General features: G+C 42.7%; 2 protein-coding genes across 5 annotated transcripts in view; both read right to left on the reverse strand.

Annotated features, from left to right (window-relative positions):
- LOC311292852 (myomegalin) overlaps positions 1 to 10,517 on the reverse strand; it is a 95,812-nt gene extending 85,295 nt beyond the window's left edge. The window contains exons 1-5 of one of the 2 annotated variants that reach the window (XM_084412669.1): positions 10,168 to 10,517; positions 7,055 to 7,110; positions 6,895 to 6,959; positions 2,344 to 2,454; positions 800 to 876 (exon numbers count right to left, since the gene is read on the reverse strand). In XM_084412669.1, the coding sequence (XP_084268795.1) occupies positions 800 to 876; positions 2,344 to 2,454; positions 6,895 to 6,959; positions 7,055 to 7,110; positions 10,168 to 10,202 (344 nt within the window). In that variant the 5' untranslated portion in view covers positions 10,203 to 10,517. Of the gene's footprint in view, positions 1 to 799; positions 877 to 2,343; positions 2,734 to 6,894; positions 6,960 to 7,054; positions 7,111 to 10,167 lie in introns of those variants that run through there. The other variant, XM_084412670.1, reaches the window with a different exon arrangement.
- Positions 10,518 to 10,867: 350 nt separating this feature from the next.
- LOC311292855 (uncharacterized protein) lies at positions 10,868 to 14,363 on the reverse strand. 3 transcript variants are annotated; one of them, XM_084412674.1, is made up of 4 exons: positions 14,311 to 14,363; positions 13,497 to 13,759; positions 12,448 to 12,735; positions 10,868 to 11,523 (listed from the first exon to the last, which is right to left on the reverse strand). In XM_084412674.1, exons 2-3 carry the CDS (start codon positions 13,696 to 13,698, stop codon positions 12,494 to 12,496), a joined length of 444 nt encoding a protein of 147 aa, XP_084268800.1. In that variant the 5' UTR covers positions 13,699 to 13,759; positions 14,311 to 14,363; the 3' UTR covers positions 10,868 to 11,523; positions 12,448 to 12,493. The 3 variants fall into 3 exon arrangements, with proteins under 3 accessions (XP_084268800.1, XP_084268798.1, XP_084268799.1); XM_084412672.1 differs by having other exon boundaries at positions 10,873 to 11,523; positions 12,500 to 12,735; XM_084412673.1 differs by lacking the exon at positions 10,868 to 11,523 and having other exon boundaries at positions 11,875 to 12,735.
- Between the last annotated feature and the right edge of the window lie 292 nt (positions 14,364 to 14,655).

Raw genomic sequence — 14,655 nt, forward strand, 5'->3', positions numbered from 1 at the left:
TTGAATGTTGATTATTTTCCTCATATTCTCCATTGTTGCAGCTCCTCTCTTCCCAGTCTGTCAGTAACGCTCTGTTTCTGTCATGATCCAAGCGTGTTCCTCTAGTCTTGTGTGGACTTTTATGTCATTTCCTGTTCTGCGTAGTGAAGTGCGCTTTCGAAACACTGTTTCAAACATTTATGATTCTTTTGTTTTTCGAATCAGTGTTTTGGAGCGTGTATCAAACTGGCAAAGTCACATGATTTCAGCAAACGTGATTCTCAATAGTTCCACCTGATCTGCCCTGGTGGCTCTCTGACCCTCCGTCCTTCCCCCCGTTCCCACGTGTCTGTCGAGGAGTGTGTGTGTGTGTGTGTGTGTGTGTGCACATGTCTATCCAACCCTTCACCCGTGACTCCATCAATATAAGTGCGGGTCAGTGATGTGGAATCTCCATAGAGCCCTGGAATAATGGCTGTAATTCTGAACGTCTGCTGATGGATCAAGTGTTGTGCGGTTCTAGCTGGAGTTCATGTGAGAGTCAGTCTGCTGACAAACATCTACCAGCACTAGAACACACACACTCACACCGTTATATTTCTGCTGTGGCTCAGAATGGCTCACGCCGCCGTGTCTGTGAGTGTGTGTGTGTGTGTGTGTGTGTGTGTGAGAGTGTGTTCTGTGTGCTGCTTTTAAACGGGAACGAGGATCAAAAGATCAGATAACCAGCTATTAAACCCGTCACACCGCCAGGCGTGTGTGTGTGTGTGTGTGTGGAGGAGATTTGTAGATATCAGAGAGATCAGGCAGATGTACGTACAGCGCTTTATCCAGCAGTTGCTGTTTTTCCTGCAACTCCTGTTTCAGACTTTCAACCTCCACCTTCAGCTCGATGTTCTGGAATGAAACAAATATCTGTAAATGTGTGTGTTCACAGGAGAGCAGGAATGATGACAGTTCTTTAAGTCGAGGGTCAGCAGAAACGTACTCACGTTAGCCTTCATATTCTACATAGAGAGTGTGTGTGTGTGTGTGTGTGTGTGTGTTTTTTTTTATGAGTGTGTGTGTGTGTGTGTGTGTGTGTGAGAGAGTATGTGTGTGTGAGTGAGTGAGTGTGTGTGTGATTAATCAAGTCATGTCATTTAACAGGCATCTCACAGGCTATTTTTAGCGACTGGAATGCAGAGCTGAAACCGAACTGAAGTGAACAGCTGTCGACTGTTTACCTGCTGAAACACACACACTCGTACAAGTGTGTTATGTGCTGAAACACACACACTAGCACAAGTGTGTTATGTGCTGGGTCAGATCGGTCAGAAGGTTGTTCTGCTGTTGTTTATATGTAAACTGTCTGATTCCTCATGATTCGACCCCTTTAAGAGCTGAGACACTTTTAAGAAAAGGAAAAGATGTGGGTATTTTTAGTAACAGTCTTTAGTTGGCGCAGCAGAAATCTGATCAACTAAACTAAAGCTGCAGAGATCTGGACTGAGATTCAGCAGAACCCACGGGTTTCTGTGATCTGTGAGCAGCGCTGGAACGCTTTCAGATCCCAATACAAACACTTATACTAATCATATACTTTAACACATATGTTAATGTATATCTCAATATCTCACAGCATGTTAGGATGTTTTTTACACGGCTCAATAATATGTATATTTTTCACCATAACAATAAATTGTTGTATTATTTTTATTTTTACCAGAAAAAAATATTTTATATTTTTTCTTTACAAGTTATTATTATTATTTTACGATAAGAAGATTCGCAACAAGCCCAAATAACTCATTTCTCAGGAAAAAGATGTAAAACATCACTGACTGATCTGAAGCGCTGATGCTTCCAGAACTTTAACCAATAATTCCTGTGATTTCAACTAAACCTCATCTCTGTCAGCCAGATAATATCAGTTTAGTGACAGTGCAGCAGATTTTGACCACAAAGATGAACAGAATCAACAAATGTATGGTTTCCTGCGACAGCGGCTTGAAAGGTCAACTTACTTTTTTTTAAAGAAATCTTTTTAATGTAGAATGGTGCTATAAACTCTTAAAAATAAAGAAAATAAAATCTCTTTTTTGGTTCCCAAAGAATCTTTCAGTGTTCAGTTCTTAAAGGAACCAGTTTTTCTTACTGTGAAGAACATTTTAATAATCTGGAGAACCTTTTTCCACTCTATTAATAACTTTCAGTGGAATGGATGTTTAATGTTCTTCATGGAACCACCGATGCCAATACAGAACCTTTAATGTATTATTTTCATTTACTGTATTACTGTTATTATCATTATTATAAAGGTGTTTAGGCAAATATATTTAGCATGACATCTTAATACGGCAGTGAACACAGATCTGGCCTCACTGTTCTGTAGACGTCATCGCCGCTGTCCTCAAACTTCTGCTGGATCCTCTCCTCCAGAAAGTAGATGCGGAGCTTGAGGCTGAAGTTCTCCTTCTTCAAGTCATTGAGGTGCTGTGAGAGAGTTCGGTACGTGTTAGACATGTCCGGTGTGTGTGTGTGTGTGTTTGTAGAGCATCACACAGCCCTTCTACCAGCGCTCACACACATCACAACTAAAAACAACTACAAAAGCACAAAAAGAAATAAAATATCCTCAACTACATGACTGATCATATCTACACAGCCATCTTCACACACACAAACACACAGAGACCGAGGACCCACTGTAAGGGCCCGGAGCCGCAGCACTGAGAGCCCATGATGAGCTTTAGGACAAACTCCAGAGCGATGAGCTGTTTTTACTCAGGCAGAAATCCCAGGAATCCCTGACAGCCACAGTCAAGCCAACCAGATCCCAGACTCCAGTCATGTGTGTGTGTGTGTGTGTGTGAGAGAGAGAGAGAGAGAGAGAGAGAGAGAGAGAGAGAGAGAGAGAGAGAGAGAGAGATGATTCACATGTGAATATGAAGGTGAACTGACTGGACTCTAATAATTGGAGTTGAGCAGAAGGAAGTGAGTTTTTTTCAGCATCTGAACTCATTCTGAGTGTTGTTCTCACGAGCTGTAACTGCAGGAGCTGTAACTGCAAGAGGAGCTGTAACTGCAGGAGGAGTAACTGCAGGAGGAGTAATTGCAGGAGCCGTAACTGCAGGAGGAGCTGTAACTGCAGGAGGAGTAACTGCAGGAGGAGCTGTAACTGCAGGAGCTGTAACTGCAGGAGGAGTAACTACAGGAGCCGTAACTGCAGGAGCTGTAACTGCAGGAGGAGTAACTGCAGGAGGAGCTGTAACTGCAGGAGGAGCTGTAACTGCAGGAGGAGTAACTACAGGAGCCGTAACTGCAGGAGGAGCTGTAACTGCAGGAGGAGTAACTACAGGAGCCGTAACTGCAGGAGCTGTAACTGCAGGAGGAGCTGTAACTGCAGGAGCTGTAACTGCAGGAGGAGCTGTAACTGCAGGAGGAGTAACTGCAGGAGGAGCTGTAACTGCAGGAGGAGCTGTAACTGCAAGAGGAGTAACTACAGGAGCCGTAACTGCAGGAGCTGTAACTGCAGGAGGAGTAACTACAGGAGCCGTAACTGCAGGAGCTGTAACTGCAGGAGGAGTAACTACAGGAGCCGTAACTGCAGGAGCTGTAACTGCAGGAGCTGTAACTGCAGGAGGAGTAACTGCAGGAGCTGTAACTGCACGACCTGTAACTGCAGGAGCTGTAACTGCAGTAGCCGTAACTGCAGGAGCCGTAACTGCAGGAGCCGTAACTGCACGAGCTGTAACTGCAGGAGCCGTAACTGCACGACCTGTAACTGCAGGAGCCGTAACTGCACGACCTGTAACTGCAGGAGACGCAACTGCACGACCTGTAACTGCAGGAGACGTAACTGCACGACCTGTAACTGCAGGAGCTGTAACTGCAGTAGCCGTAACTGCTGTAGACGTAACTCCACGACCTGTAACTGCAGGAGCTGTAACTGCAGGAGCTGTAACTGCAGTAGCCGTAACTGCAGGAGCTGTAACTGCAGGAGCTGTAACTGCAGGAGGAGCTGTAACTGCAGGAGCTGTAACTGCAGGAGACGTAACTGCACGACCTGTAACTGCAGGAGCTGTAACTTCAGTAGCCGTAACTGCAGGAGCCGTAACTGCAGGAGCCGTAACTGCACGAGCTGTAACTGCAGGAGGAGCTGTAACTGCAGGAGCTGTAACTGCAGGAGGAGCTGTAACTGCAGGAGGAGTAACTGCAGGAGCTGTAACTGCAGGAGACGTAACTGCAGGAGCTGTAACTGCAGGAGACGTAACTGCAGGAGGAGTAACTACAGGAGTCGTAACTGCAGGAGCTGTAACTGCACGAGCTGTAACTGCAGGAGCTGTAACTGCAGTAGCCGTAACTGCAGGAGCCGTAACTGCAGGAGCCGTAACTGCAGGAGCTGTAACTGCAGGAGCTGTAACTGCAGGAGACGTAACTGCACGACCTGTAACTGCAGGAGCTGTAACTGCAGTAGCCATAACTGCAGGAGACGTAACTCCACGACCTGTAACTGCAGGAGCTGTAACTGCAGTAGCCGTAACTGCAGGAGCTGTAACTGCAGGAGCTGTAACTGCAGGAGGAGCTGTAACTGCAGGAGGAGCTGTAACTGCAGGAGGAGCTGTAACTGCAGGAGCTGTAACTGCAGGAGCTGTAACTGCAGGACCTGTAACTGCAGGAGGAGAAACTGCAGGAGCTGTAACTGCAGGAGCTGTAACTGCAGGAGACGTAACTGCACGAGCTGTAGCTGCAGGAGCTGTAACTGCAGGAGGAGTAACTGCAGGAGCCGTAACTGCAGGAGCTGTAAATGCAGGAGCTGTAACTGCAGGAGCCGTAACTGCAGGAGCCGTAAGTGCAGGAGCTGTAAATGCAGGAGCCGTAACTGCAGGAGGAGTAACTGCAGGAGCTGTAACTGCAGGAGCCGTAACTGCAGGAGCTGTAAATGCAGGAGGAGCTTTAACTGCAGGAGCCGTAACTGCAGGAACCTTAACTGCAGGAGCCGTAACTGCAGGAGCCGTAACTGCAGGAGGAGCTGTAACTGCAGGAGCTGTAACTGCAGGAGCCGTAACTGCAGGAGCCGTAACTGCAGGAGCCGTAACTGCAGGAGGAGCTGTAACTGCAGGAGCTGTAACTGCAGGAGCCGTAACTGCAGGAGCTGTAAATGCAGGAGGAGCTTTAACTGCAGGAGGAGCTGTAACTGCAGGAGCCGTAACTGCAGGAACCTTAACTGCAGGAGCCGTAACTGCAGGAGCCGTAACTGCAGGAGGAGCTGTAACTGCAGGAGCTGTAACTGCAGGAGCTGTAACTGCACAGGCTGTAACTGCAGGAGGAGCTGTAACTGCACGAGCTGTAACTGCAGGAGCTGGCCTCGACCCCTCTGACATGGCCAACTACCGACCTATTTCTAATTTACCATTTCTTTCAAAACTGCTTGAGAAAGTGGTTGCTGCTCAACTCATTTGCCATCCAACAACCTTTATGAATGTTTTCAATCTGGTTTTCGCACCCTTCACAGCACTGAGACTGCACTTCTTAGGGTTGTTAATGATCTCCTTGTGGCCACTGACTCCGGCTCCACCAGTATTCTAATTCTCCTAGACATTTCCTCTGCATTTGATACAATCTCTCATAGTATTCTCATTTCACGACTCTCTACTCTTGGTATTTCTGGAACTGCCCTATCCTGATTCACCTCCTACCTGTCTGATCGCCAGCATTACATTTCCATCCGCCAGTCAAGGTCCACTTCTGCCTCTGTCCCGCACGGTGTTCCTCAGGGTTCTGTTCTTGGGCCTCTTCTCTTCATTATCTACATGCTTCCACTAGGTGATATCATCCGTCATCATGGCTTCAAATTCCACTGTTACGCAGATGATACCCAACTATACATCCATTCCCAACGCAATGTTTCTTTCCCAACGCTTTCCATATCAGCTTCTATTGATGAAATAAATGCTTGGATGACCAGTAATTTTCTCAAACTCAACACAGACAAAACTGATTTACTTCTTATTGGTTCACCTCAAACTACATCCCGGGTCTGTGTTGACAATCTCACTATTGCTGGAGTTCCGGTTCAACCTTCCACCACTGTCAAAAACCTGGGTATAATCTTTGATTCCTCCCTTTCCTTTCTTCCTCACATCTCCTCGCTCACTAAATCTGCCTTCTTCCACCTTCGCAATATTTCACGCTTACGTCCATTTCTTACCATCAGTGATGCTGAGACCCTAGTTCATGCTTTCATCAGTTCTCGGCTTGACTACTGCAATTCTCTTTTCTATGGCCTACCAAATTCATCATTAAATAAAATTCAATATATCCAGAACTCTGCCGCCAGAGTCCTCACTTACACTAAGAAATCTTCCCACATTACTCCCATCTACATTGGTTACCCATCCGCTATCGCATTCAGTACGAGATACTCTTTATTACATTCAAAGCACTCCATGGTCTTGCCCCAAACTATATCTCTGACCTCATCCATAGATACACACCTGTCCGCACACTTAGATCATCCGATACTGGTCTGTTGACAATCCCACGGCACAAACTATCATCATTTGGTGGAAGGGCTTTTTGCACCGCTGCGCCAACTCTCTGGAATTCAATTCCACAACAAATCTGCAATCTCTCATCAAGACTTCAAAACCCACATTAAAACACATCTTTTTGTCACTTGTTTCCCTGACCCCTGAATGTTCTGATTCTATATGTACTATACCTCTACTATGTTATCGTTCACAGTTTATATGTATCGTCTCTATGTCATGTTTCTATGTTATGTGTATTTGTAATTATTGTAAAGCGACCTTGAGTCCTCAGAAAGGCGCTATATAAAATAAACATATTATTATTATTATTATTATTATTATGGATGGAAGGATGGATGGATGGATGGACTCCTGTAGACAGAAAAATAGAAAATCTCACCTGTTCAAACTCTTTCAGAGTGTGTGTTTGTAGAGGAACTTTATCAGTGTCTTCACTCAGACAATCTACAAACATACAAAGCATGTTATTTACACAATATATATATATATATACACTGTCTGAGTATATGTGTGTGTGTGTGTGTGTGTGTGTGTTTTACCTGTCACGTAACCAGTAGCTCTGCACACATTTCCCTCTCCATCCACAACTAAATCCCTGAGGAATACAGAACATCATCCATAAATCACACAGATATTGCTGACCCGCTGTTGCTGCTCCGGCCTGACAGGAGCTGTCAGCGATATCCCAATATTCACTGTATCATGATTTTCAGCATTTTATTTTATTTTATTTCACTAAAAATCCGCCCACATCACAAGCACCGAAGGATGAAATAATTAACAATAAGTAATGAGCAAAACCTTTCAAAAGGCCCTGAATAGTCCTGTTCTCAAATCAGAAATCTAAAATCAGATTTCCTTTTAAACAAAAACATGATTAGATATTACAGTCTCTGGTCTGTTTTGGTATTTATTTTATTGAGCTATTCATTTTTATTATTGGACTTTTGGGGTGCAATATTGTGCAATATTTTAGTCTGTATATTAATTTGAGTTAATTATTTATTCTTATGACTATGTGGGTTTTAAACATGTATGTTCCTTATTGTACAGCTTTTTAAATTGGTTGTTGTTATTAGAATCTGTGTGTTGGTTTTATTGTCTGTGATTGCTCTGTGTTGTGTGAGATACTGGATGCTTGAACTTCCCTAAAGAGATGAATAAATGTTTATCATCATCATCATCTTCTTACACCCTCTCCTGTAATGATGAAGGTCAGATGACATTTAATATAAAAATTAAGGCTTCTATGCCTTGCATGAAAAATGGCCATATAATGTACACTTCAATCACTAGGCCTATTTTAATTTAAAAGTTATAGGCTATCAATGTATATTTTCGAAGACAAATAAAAGTGCACATCATAAAAGTGCATCTATCCATAATAAAAGTGCATCTATCCATAATAAAAGTGCATCTATCTATTATTAAAGTGCATCTATCCATAATGAAAGTGCATCTGTCCATCATAAAAGTGCATCTATCCATCATAAAAGTGCATCTGTCTATCATAAAAGTGCATCTATCCATAATAAAAGTGCATCTGTCTATCATAAAAGTGCATCTATCCATCATAAAAGTGTATCTATCATCATAAAAGTGTATCTGTCCATCATAAAAGTTCATCTGTCCATCATAAAAGTGCATCTGTCTATTATTAAAGTGTATCTGTCCATAATAAAAGTGCATCTATCCATCATAAAAGTGTAAGTGCATCTATCCATCATAAAAGTGCATCTGTCCATCATAAAAGTGTATCCATCATAAAAGTGCATCTGTCTATTATTAAAGTGTATCTGTCCATCATAAAAGTGCATTCTGAAGCGAAGCGATAAGTTTATGTAAGAAAAATATTCATATTTAACATTCTTAAATAACATTTAAATTCTTCATGGGCTAATCATAATCATGGGATAATTTTCATTTTTGGGTAAACTTTTCCTTCAAGACCTAAACCTGCCGCCACCTACTGGCAGTTTTAGTTTAATATTTAAAAGAATAACTTCAAATCATCACTGCATATTTCTCTATTGAACACTTTTTATTTAAAACTTTATTTATTTTATAAAGTTATCCATAAAGGTAAAAGAAAAGCACTGGAAAATTAATTTAGGGGGCAAATATTGTTCCTTAATGTAAAAGGTGTGACGGCAGTGTAAGAGTCAGAGTGCGACACCGTTCGGGACCCAGATCTCAACACGGCTCAAACTCGGCTCAGATCTGCTGAGATCTCGATCTGAACTCCAGCACTGATGATCTCAGCTCTTCAGCGCCGAACTCTCACCGGGTCACGGCGACCCGCTCGTTCTCGCTCTCGCTCTCGTTCTCGTCTGACTTACTTTAGCTGAATCTTCTGATCCCTCGGATAACGGATAACGGAGAACTCAGTTATATTTCCCAGGTTATGAATCACAGCATCTGAATAACAGCACGTTTCTCTGGGTTTGACCATTTTCACACACTTTGATGAAGCATTTCTGCACTATTTAACTTCATTAATCTAGTAAATGTCATATTTCCCTGGCACTGGATTGTTCTCAAGGAAAACAAACAAACTGACTAGTATACGATGACATATTGCAGTGAAAGCTTACAAGTCAAATTTCATTATGAATGGAGGTTTGTTTAATTCTATTAGAGGTCTGTTATATTCTATTCATCTGTAGAGAAGACCAGGACTCAGTTTAAAAAAAAATACAAAGACATGAATAGACATGTAAAGGCAAAACAATGGTATTTAAAAAAAATCACCAATCCATTTTTAGGTTTTAGGATTTTATATAGCCTACCAAACTTTGTATATGTTATGAAAACTATGTTATGAAAGATATAACAGAATGATTAGATTTTAGATTAGAATCTAATGATTAGACCATTTTGCTTTATGCATTAAGTGTGTAAAATGGCCACAAGCGGGTTTTCCCATTTTATACAAAATATTGATACATTGTATCTAATTAGCATATTAATGTGTTTTTGAGGCAACATGTAATGAAAAAAGAAGCGTAATAATGGGAGTAGTAATTGACAAGATTTTCGTGATAATATCTAATATTTCATATAGGAATATTGAAATATAATTTATTTCCCTATTCACTTGTGTCTCCCAGAATGCCTGATAAACATGCTTTAATCCCGGTGTCTACAGTGGATGTCACATCGCATGTATGAAATCAATGTCTTGTTTCGTAACAGAAAGTCATTTGAAACCCTGTTTGTTTCCATGTAAACCATGTTTATTTATGACAAACAATTCAAAAATGTGTCAGGTTTAAATGATACTTACAAAACATTCTCATATTTCCATAAGAGTGTTAAATTTGATCAGTAAATTAATGTCAGTCATTTTTAAAGGAGAGGAAACTTCCTACATTAGGTCTCTCTGAATAGCCCTGAATGTGTTCTCTACAGTCTTAAACGGTGACTGTATGATATCAGAGAAACTCGCTGAAATATAATGACCACTACAGAGGACAAAAGTCTATTATAATGCAGACACACCAGTGTTTCATCGGCAGTCACTGATGGATAAGGCTCTTGAATCGGAATATTAGTCCTGATGTCATATAAACTGCGCTGATATAAAGAATAAAGGCCCGAGCGATATAAAGCAAGAGTCACTGCGGATCAGTGTGTTCACGCGCATTCTCACCTGCACGCGCTCTCCGCGCCGTCGGTCCAGCTCATCGTCAAACACCGGGCCGGTACCGATCATTCCTCCATCTGTCGTTATTCCCGTTATTCCCGTTATTCCTCAGGGCAGAACCGACCACAAAGGTGATGCTCGTTCGGCATTCTGTGCGCGTGCACGAGGACAGATGCTGCGCGCGCCCGCTCGGTTCTGTGTGTCTGTCCTACATGCACGAGCCCGAATGAATCTTCCTCTGGTTACATTTGACCCACATCAGCCGAACCTCAGCCGAATCGGAGCCGAGAGAAGGCTTCAGAACATCAGCTGTAGTGCGCATGCGCATCTCTGCACTGATCAACGTGATTAAGATCCTTTACATTCACTCGCTGTTTTGATTTTTAGCCACAAACAGCGATTTCTGGTCGGTAAAATAACCGAGCAGAACTAAAAACATTTATATTCACTATAGAATTTGCCATGACTTTTCAGGCTTATACATTTCTCTAATAATATCCAGGTTTTCTACCTTGGATAAGCATATATCATGATATATAATGTGCGGAGAGTGTGACTGTTCTTAAAACAATGATGCTGTTCTACAATTGAAACAAACAAACAAAAACATGATGTTAGTCCTCACTTCAGATTCTAACTATAACCCTTTGGTTAATCTGAGTGAATTTGATGGAACTGGTCACATGATCACACAGGAAGTTGAACTGGAAGGACAGGAAGAGGAGTTTACTAAATTCAACACAGTCAATTCAAATTTTGATTTGATTATATAGCCTAATATTAAGTAAATTCACACATTCATTGAAAGTTTATTTATTAAATAGCCCATAATGAAATATATAAATGGCATGCTTATTTACAGGTATCAATCATTGCTTAAATCACTGAATATCATGTCATGTTTTTGGAAATACTTCATATGTTTATTCATATTTGAAAAGATGAAAAGATCGGCAACACAACCGAATCTCGATGAATTTCACTCTGTTTTAATTCTGCCTCCTTAAATTCGATTCAAGTACATTCCTGCATCCAGTTAGGAACATCACGGCTAACTCCAGACACATTCAGGCCATTTCTAACCCGGTTCTGTGGTTCTGGTTTAGTTATCGATGTGATGCTCGAATCCAGAGTCACTCTTAAACTTCACAAAATCAAAGCTCACTGTGACTTTTTCTTATTTTTGCATGGGGAGTAAAACTGTTACACATTCTTTTAAACATATTGATTTGAATAAATATTTATTCAACAGACCCAGACCCAGACAGCAACACAGCGGCTCCGTTTACATGCACATCTTTTGTTTTAATCGGACTGAATTAATCCCGATTGATGAATCTGAACGTAGTGTTTACATGAACGCTGAGCATGTGATCGGGTTGATGTGTGGGTTTATATGTCACAAGCTTCAAATCGGAATATATTTTTTGACATGCGCACACGAATATACAGAGTTTCCTGATGTCTGCGCATAATAAATATTCTCCTACATTGGTTCTTTATTTGTTTTAAACAGCAGACTTAATATTTATCCAGTTCTGGTCATGAGCGATGAGCGTATGAGCCGTTGTGCCGCTGCTTATCTTTATCGAACAGCAGAAATGCCCAAAACCAGTAGTGTGTGGATGAGCGTCTGAAGCAGCACTGGTGGACCGTCGTCCTGCTCCACTTCACACACGCAGGGAAAGGAGGATTATAGGAGGACGAGACACTCGTTTATACCACACTTTATTCAACAGGAAGAACAGCTCGTTCAGCGCGTCACACGCCATTTTCTACGTCATTACGCTATTTCTACATCATTGCACATGCGCAGTCTTTCAGTTTCGGTTTTTAATCTGATCAAGTGTTCACATGTTCTCTCGATCGGATTAGAAAAGGAATAAACTGCCCCTTTCAATCGGATCGAAATCTGATTGGGATCGAGCTCAATCGGATCGATTAAGGTGTTTTACATGAAGGCTTTTCAGTGCGAATGAGCCATCAATCCCATTACTAACGGACTATTTGGTTCCATGTAAACGTAGCCAGTGTCGGCCCAGATCCGGCCCACATCCGGTACATGTGGGTTCAACGCGTGCCAGATGTGGGCCGGATCTGGGCCGACTCTATGTTGCTGTCTGGGGATCTTCTTGTTTTAAAACACCTGATTCAGCTGGTCAGGAGAAATGTGGGTCTCCAGAACCAGGATCCATGAAAACCACTGTTGCAAAGGATCCTGGGAAGGTGCAGTACTGGCGGAGACCAGCAGGGCGTCCCGACAGCTCCCCTGCACCTGCGCAGAACCCGTGAGTGTAATAAATCCCGTGAGCATCTCCCGCTGCATCGGACTCTACACGTTCTTCCCGAAGGCGACCCGCGGGCCGGTCCGGGGCGCTCTGGGCTCGGTGCCGTCAGAGATGACCCAGATGGCCGGAGTGAGGCGGCCTCCCTCCATCAGCACGCGGATCTCCTCGGCGCGGGCCATCTCCTCCAGCTCCGGGCTGCTCTCCGGACACCAGTCCACCATGAACTTGTCTTTGTTCTCGCACAGGTTGATCTGCTCCTCCTCCGGCTGAGGCCCGAACAGGCAGTCTGAGGAGACAAACCGGGACAGCTGACCTCTGACCTCTGACCCCGACCAGGAGCCGGGACAGCTGACCTCTGACCCCGGACAGGAGCCGAGACAAGCTGACCTCTGACCCCGACCAGGAGATGGAGAGGGTTTCTCATCATAAACTTGTATAGTGGTGAACAGAAACTACAACAAATATAGTTTTTGCTCCCATTTCTACAAGAGGGTAACAATATTGATTACAGAAATGACAGGAAACAGGGACAGGAAATTGCTGGTAAATTTCACAAACAATAAGAAAGAAACTGCATGAAGGGGAGCATACGTTTCACGACCGTACATGACACAAGATCTCATCTCTGCACTCCTGATGAAAGCTACGCTGTATCTAATCTAGACATTTTGTCACACTTATGTTCAGTTAGTGTTGTTATCATGGACGTTTAGTTTGTATTCTGGTTTCTGTGTTCCTTTGTTTGAATTTCCCGCTTTCATTAATCCATTAATCTTCAAAAATCAATTTTTAAAAGTTTCTTACATTTTTAAATTATGAAAATATAAAAAAATTAGATTAGCGTTGTTGATAACTGTGTAAACTACCCTTCAGACAAAAGAACTATTCACTGGCTTCATCAGATCTAATCTTTGAGATATGTTTCCAGCATGTTCCCTACAGTATAGGGTTAGGGTTAGTCTGTGCTATGACCAATACCTCCTGGAAAGCCTCTTATTCTAGGAAGCGTGTCAGTAATGGATCAGAAGTACAGATGTGAGCGCTCACCTGCCAGGTCGTGCAGCAGGTCCTTCATGAGGTGTCCGATGATGGCGTAGAGCGTCGTCACTATCACGATGGAGGCGAGGATGATGTAGAAGACGTGAATGGGCAGATGAATGGCGTCTCGAGCGGGGGGGATGTAAGTCTTGAAGAAAACCTCCTCCTGGTCTGCGGGGGGCAGTAGAGGCGTCTCGCTCGGGACCGACATCACCCTCGAACGGCCAAAACTTCATCAAGGAGTTCAGCACATCTCCGTGTTTAAAGTCCACCTGTGGTCAATAATTGTATCCCTTAAAACACATTTTTAATTACCAAAATTTAAATTTTTCCTGTGAAAAAAACATCTTGAATGTAACTCGACACCCTTGCCTCATTTAGTATGCGCGGCTCTATGAATATGCAAATGAGCCCCGCCTCCACTCACTCACTCAGCTCAGAGATCCACTGGTTGACGATCACACGTTGATCTGATTGGTTACAAGGTAGTTTGAGACTGTCTTTGGTTCACTGCAGTTTTAAGGAGGAAATACTCAGCAATGGTGTCGACTTATGAATTTACACATGGTTTGTCTTAAAGCATATTAAAAACACCACATAGACACATAAACAACATTAAAAGCTGGATTCTCACCACAGGGGGACTTAAGAGGATCATGTCATGATAGCCTATATCTTGATAGTTTCACAGCACACATAATCAATGAGCTCAAAAGACTTGCTTTTATAACATCTATTTATAGCGGATTTTATCCCTACTTTAAATGTACAGATAGACACGTCAAACACAGGATCGCTGTGAAAGTGTGGAGCTGATACTCACAGGCCCGGGTGAAGCTCAGACTGTGTGTCTCCTCTAGATCTTCAGTAACGAGTGAATCATGAAGACCCGAGAGTCGATGAACGCGCGTGTGCTGCGCTGTGATTGGCTGAGACTGTCAAGGTCAAAGGCTTTATCAGCAGATATTATCCAGCTTTGACACGGATTACAGACTGTGGTTAATCATGAGCTGATTAATAACAGATATAACATGTAAAACGTAATGCAACAATGTAAACTCTCTGAACAGCGGCTCGATGAATCCAGTGACGGTAAAGATTCATTAGTCGGTCACTGATGCCAGATTAGATTCTCTCGACAGTGTTTTCCTGCTGATGTAAAGCTTCA

Source organism: Rutilus rutilus, assembly GCF_951802725.1.
Source record: "Rutilus rutilus genome assembly, chromosome: 6".
Taxonomy (NCBI): Eukaryota; Metazoa; Chordata; class Actinopteri; order Cypriniformes; family Leuciscidae; genus Rutilus; species Rutilus rutilus.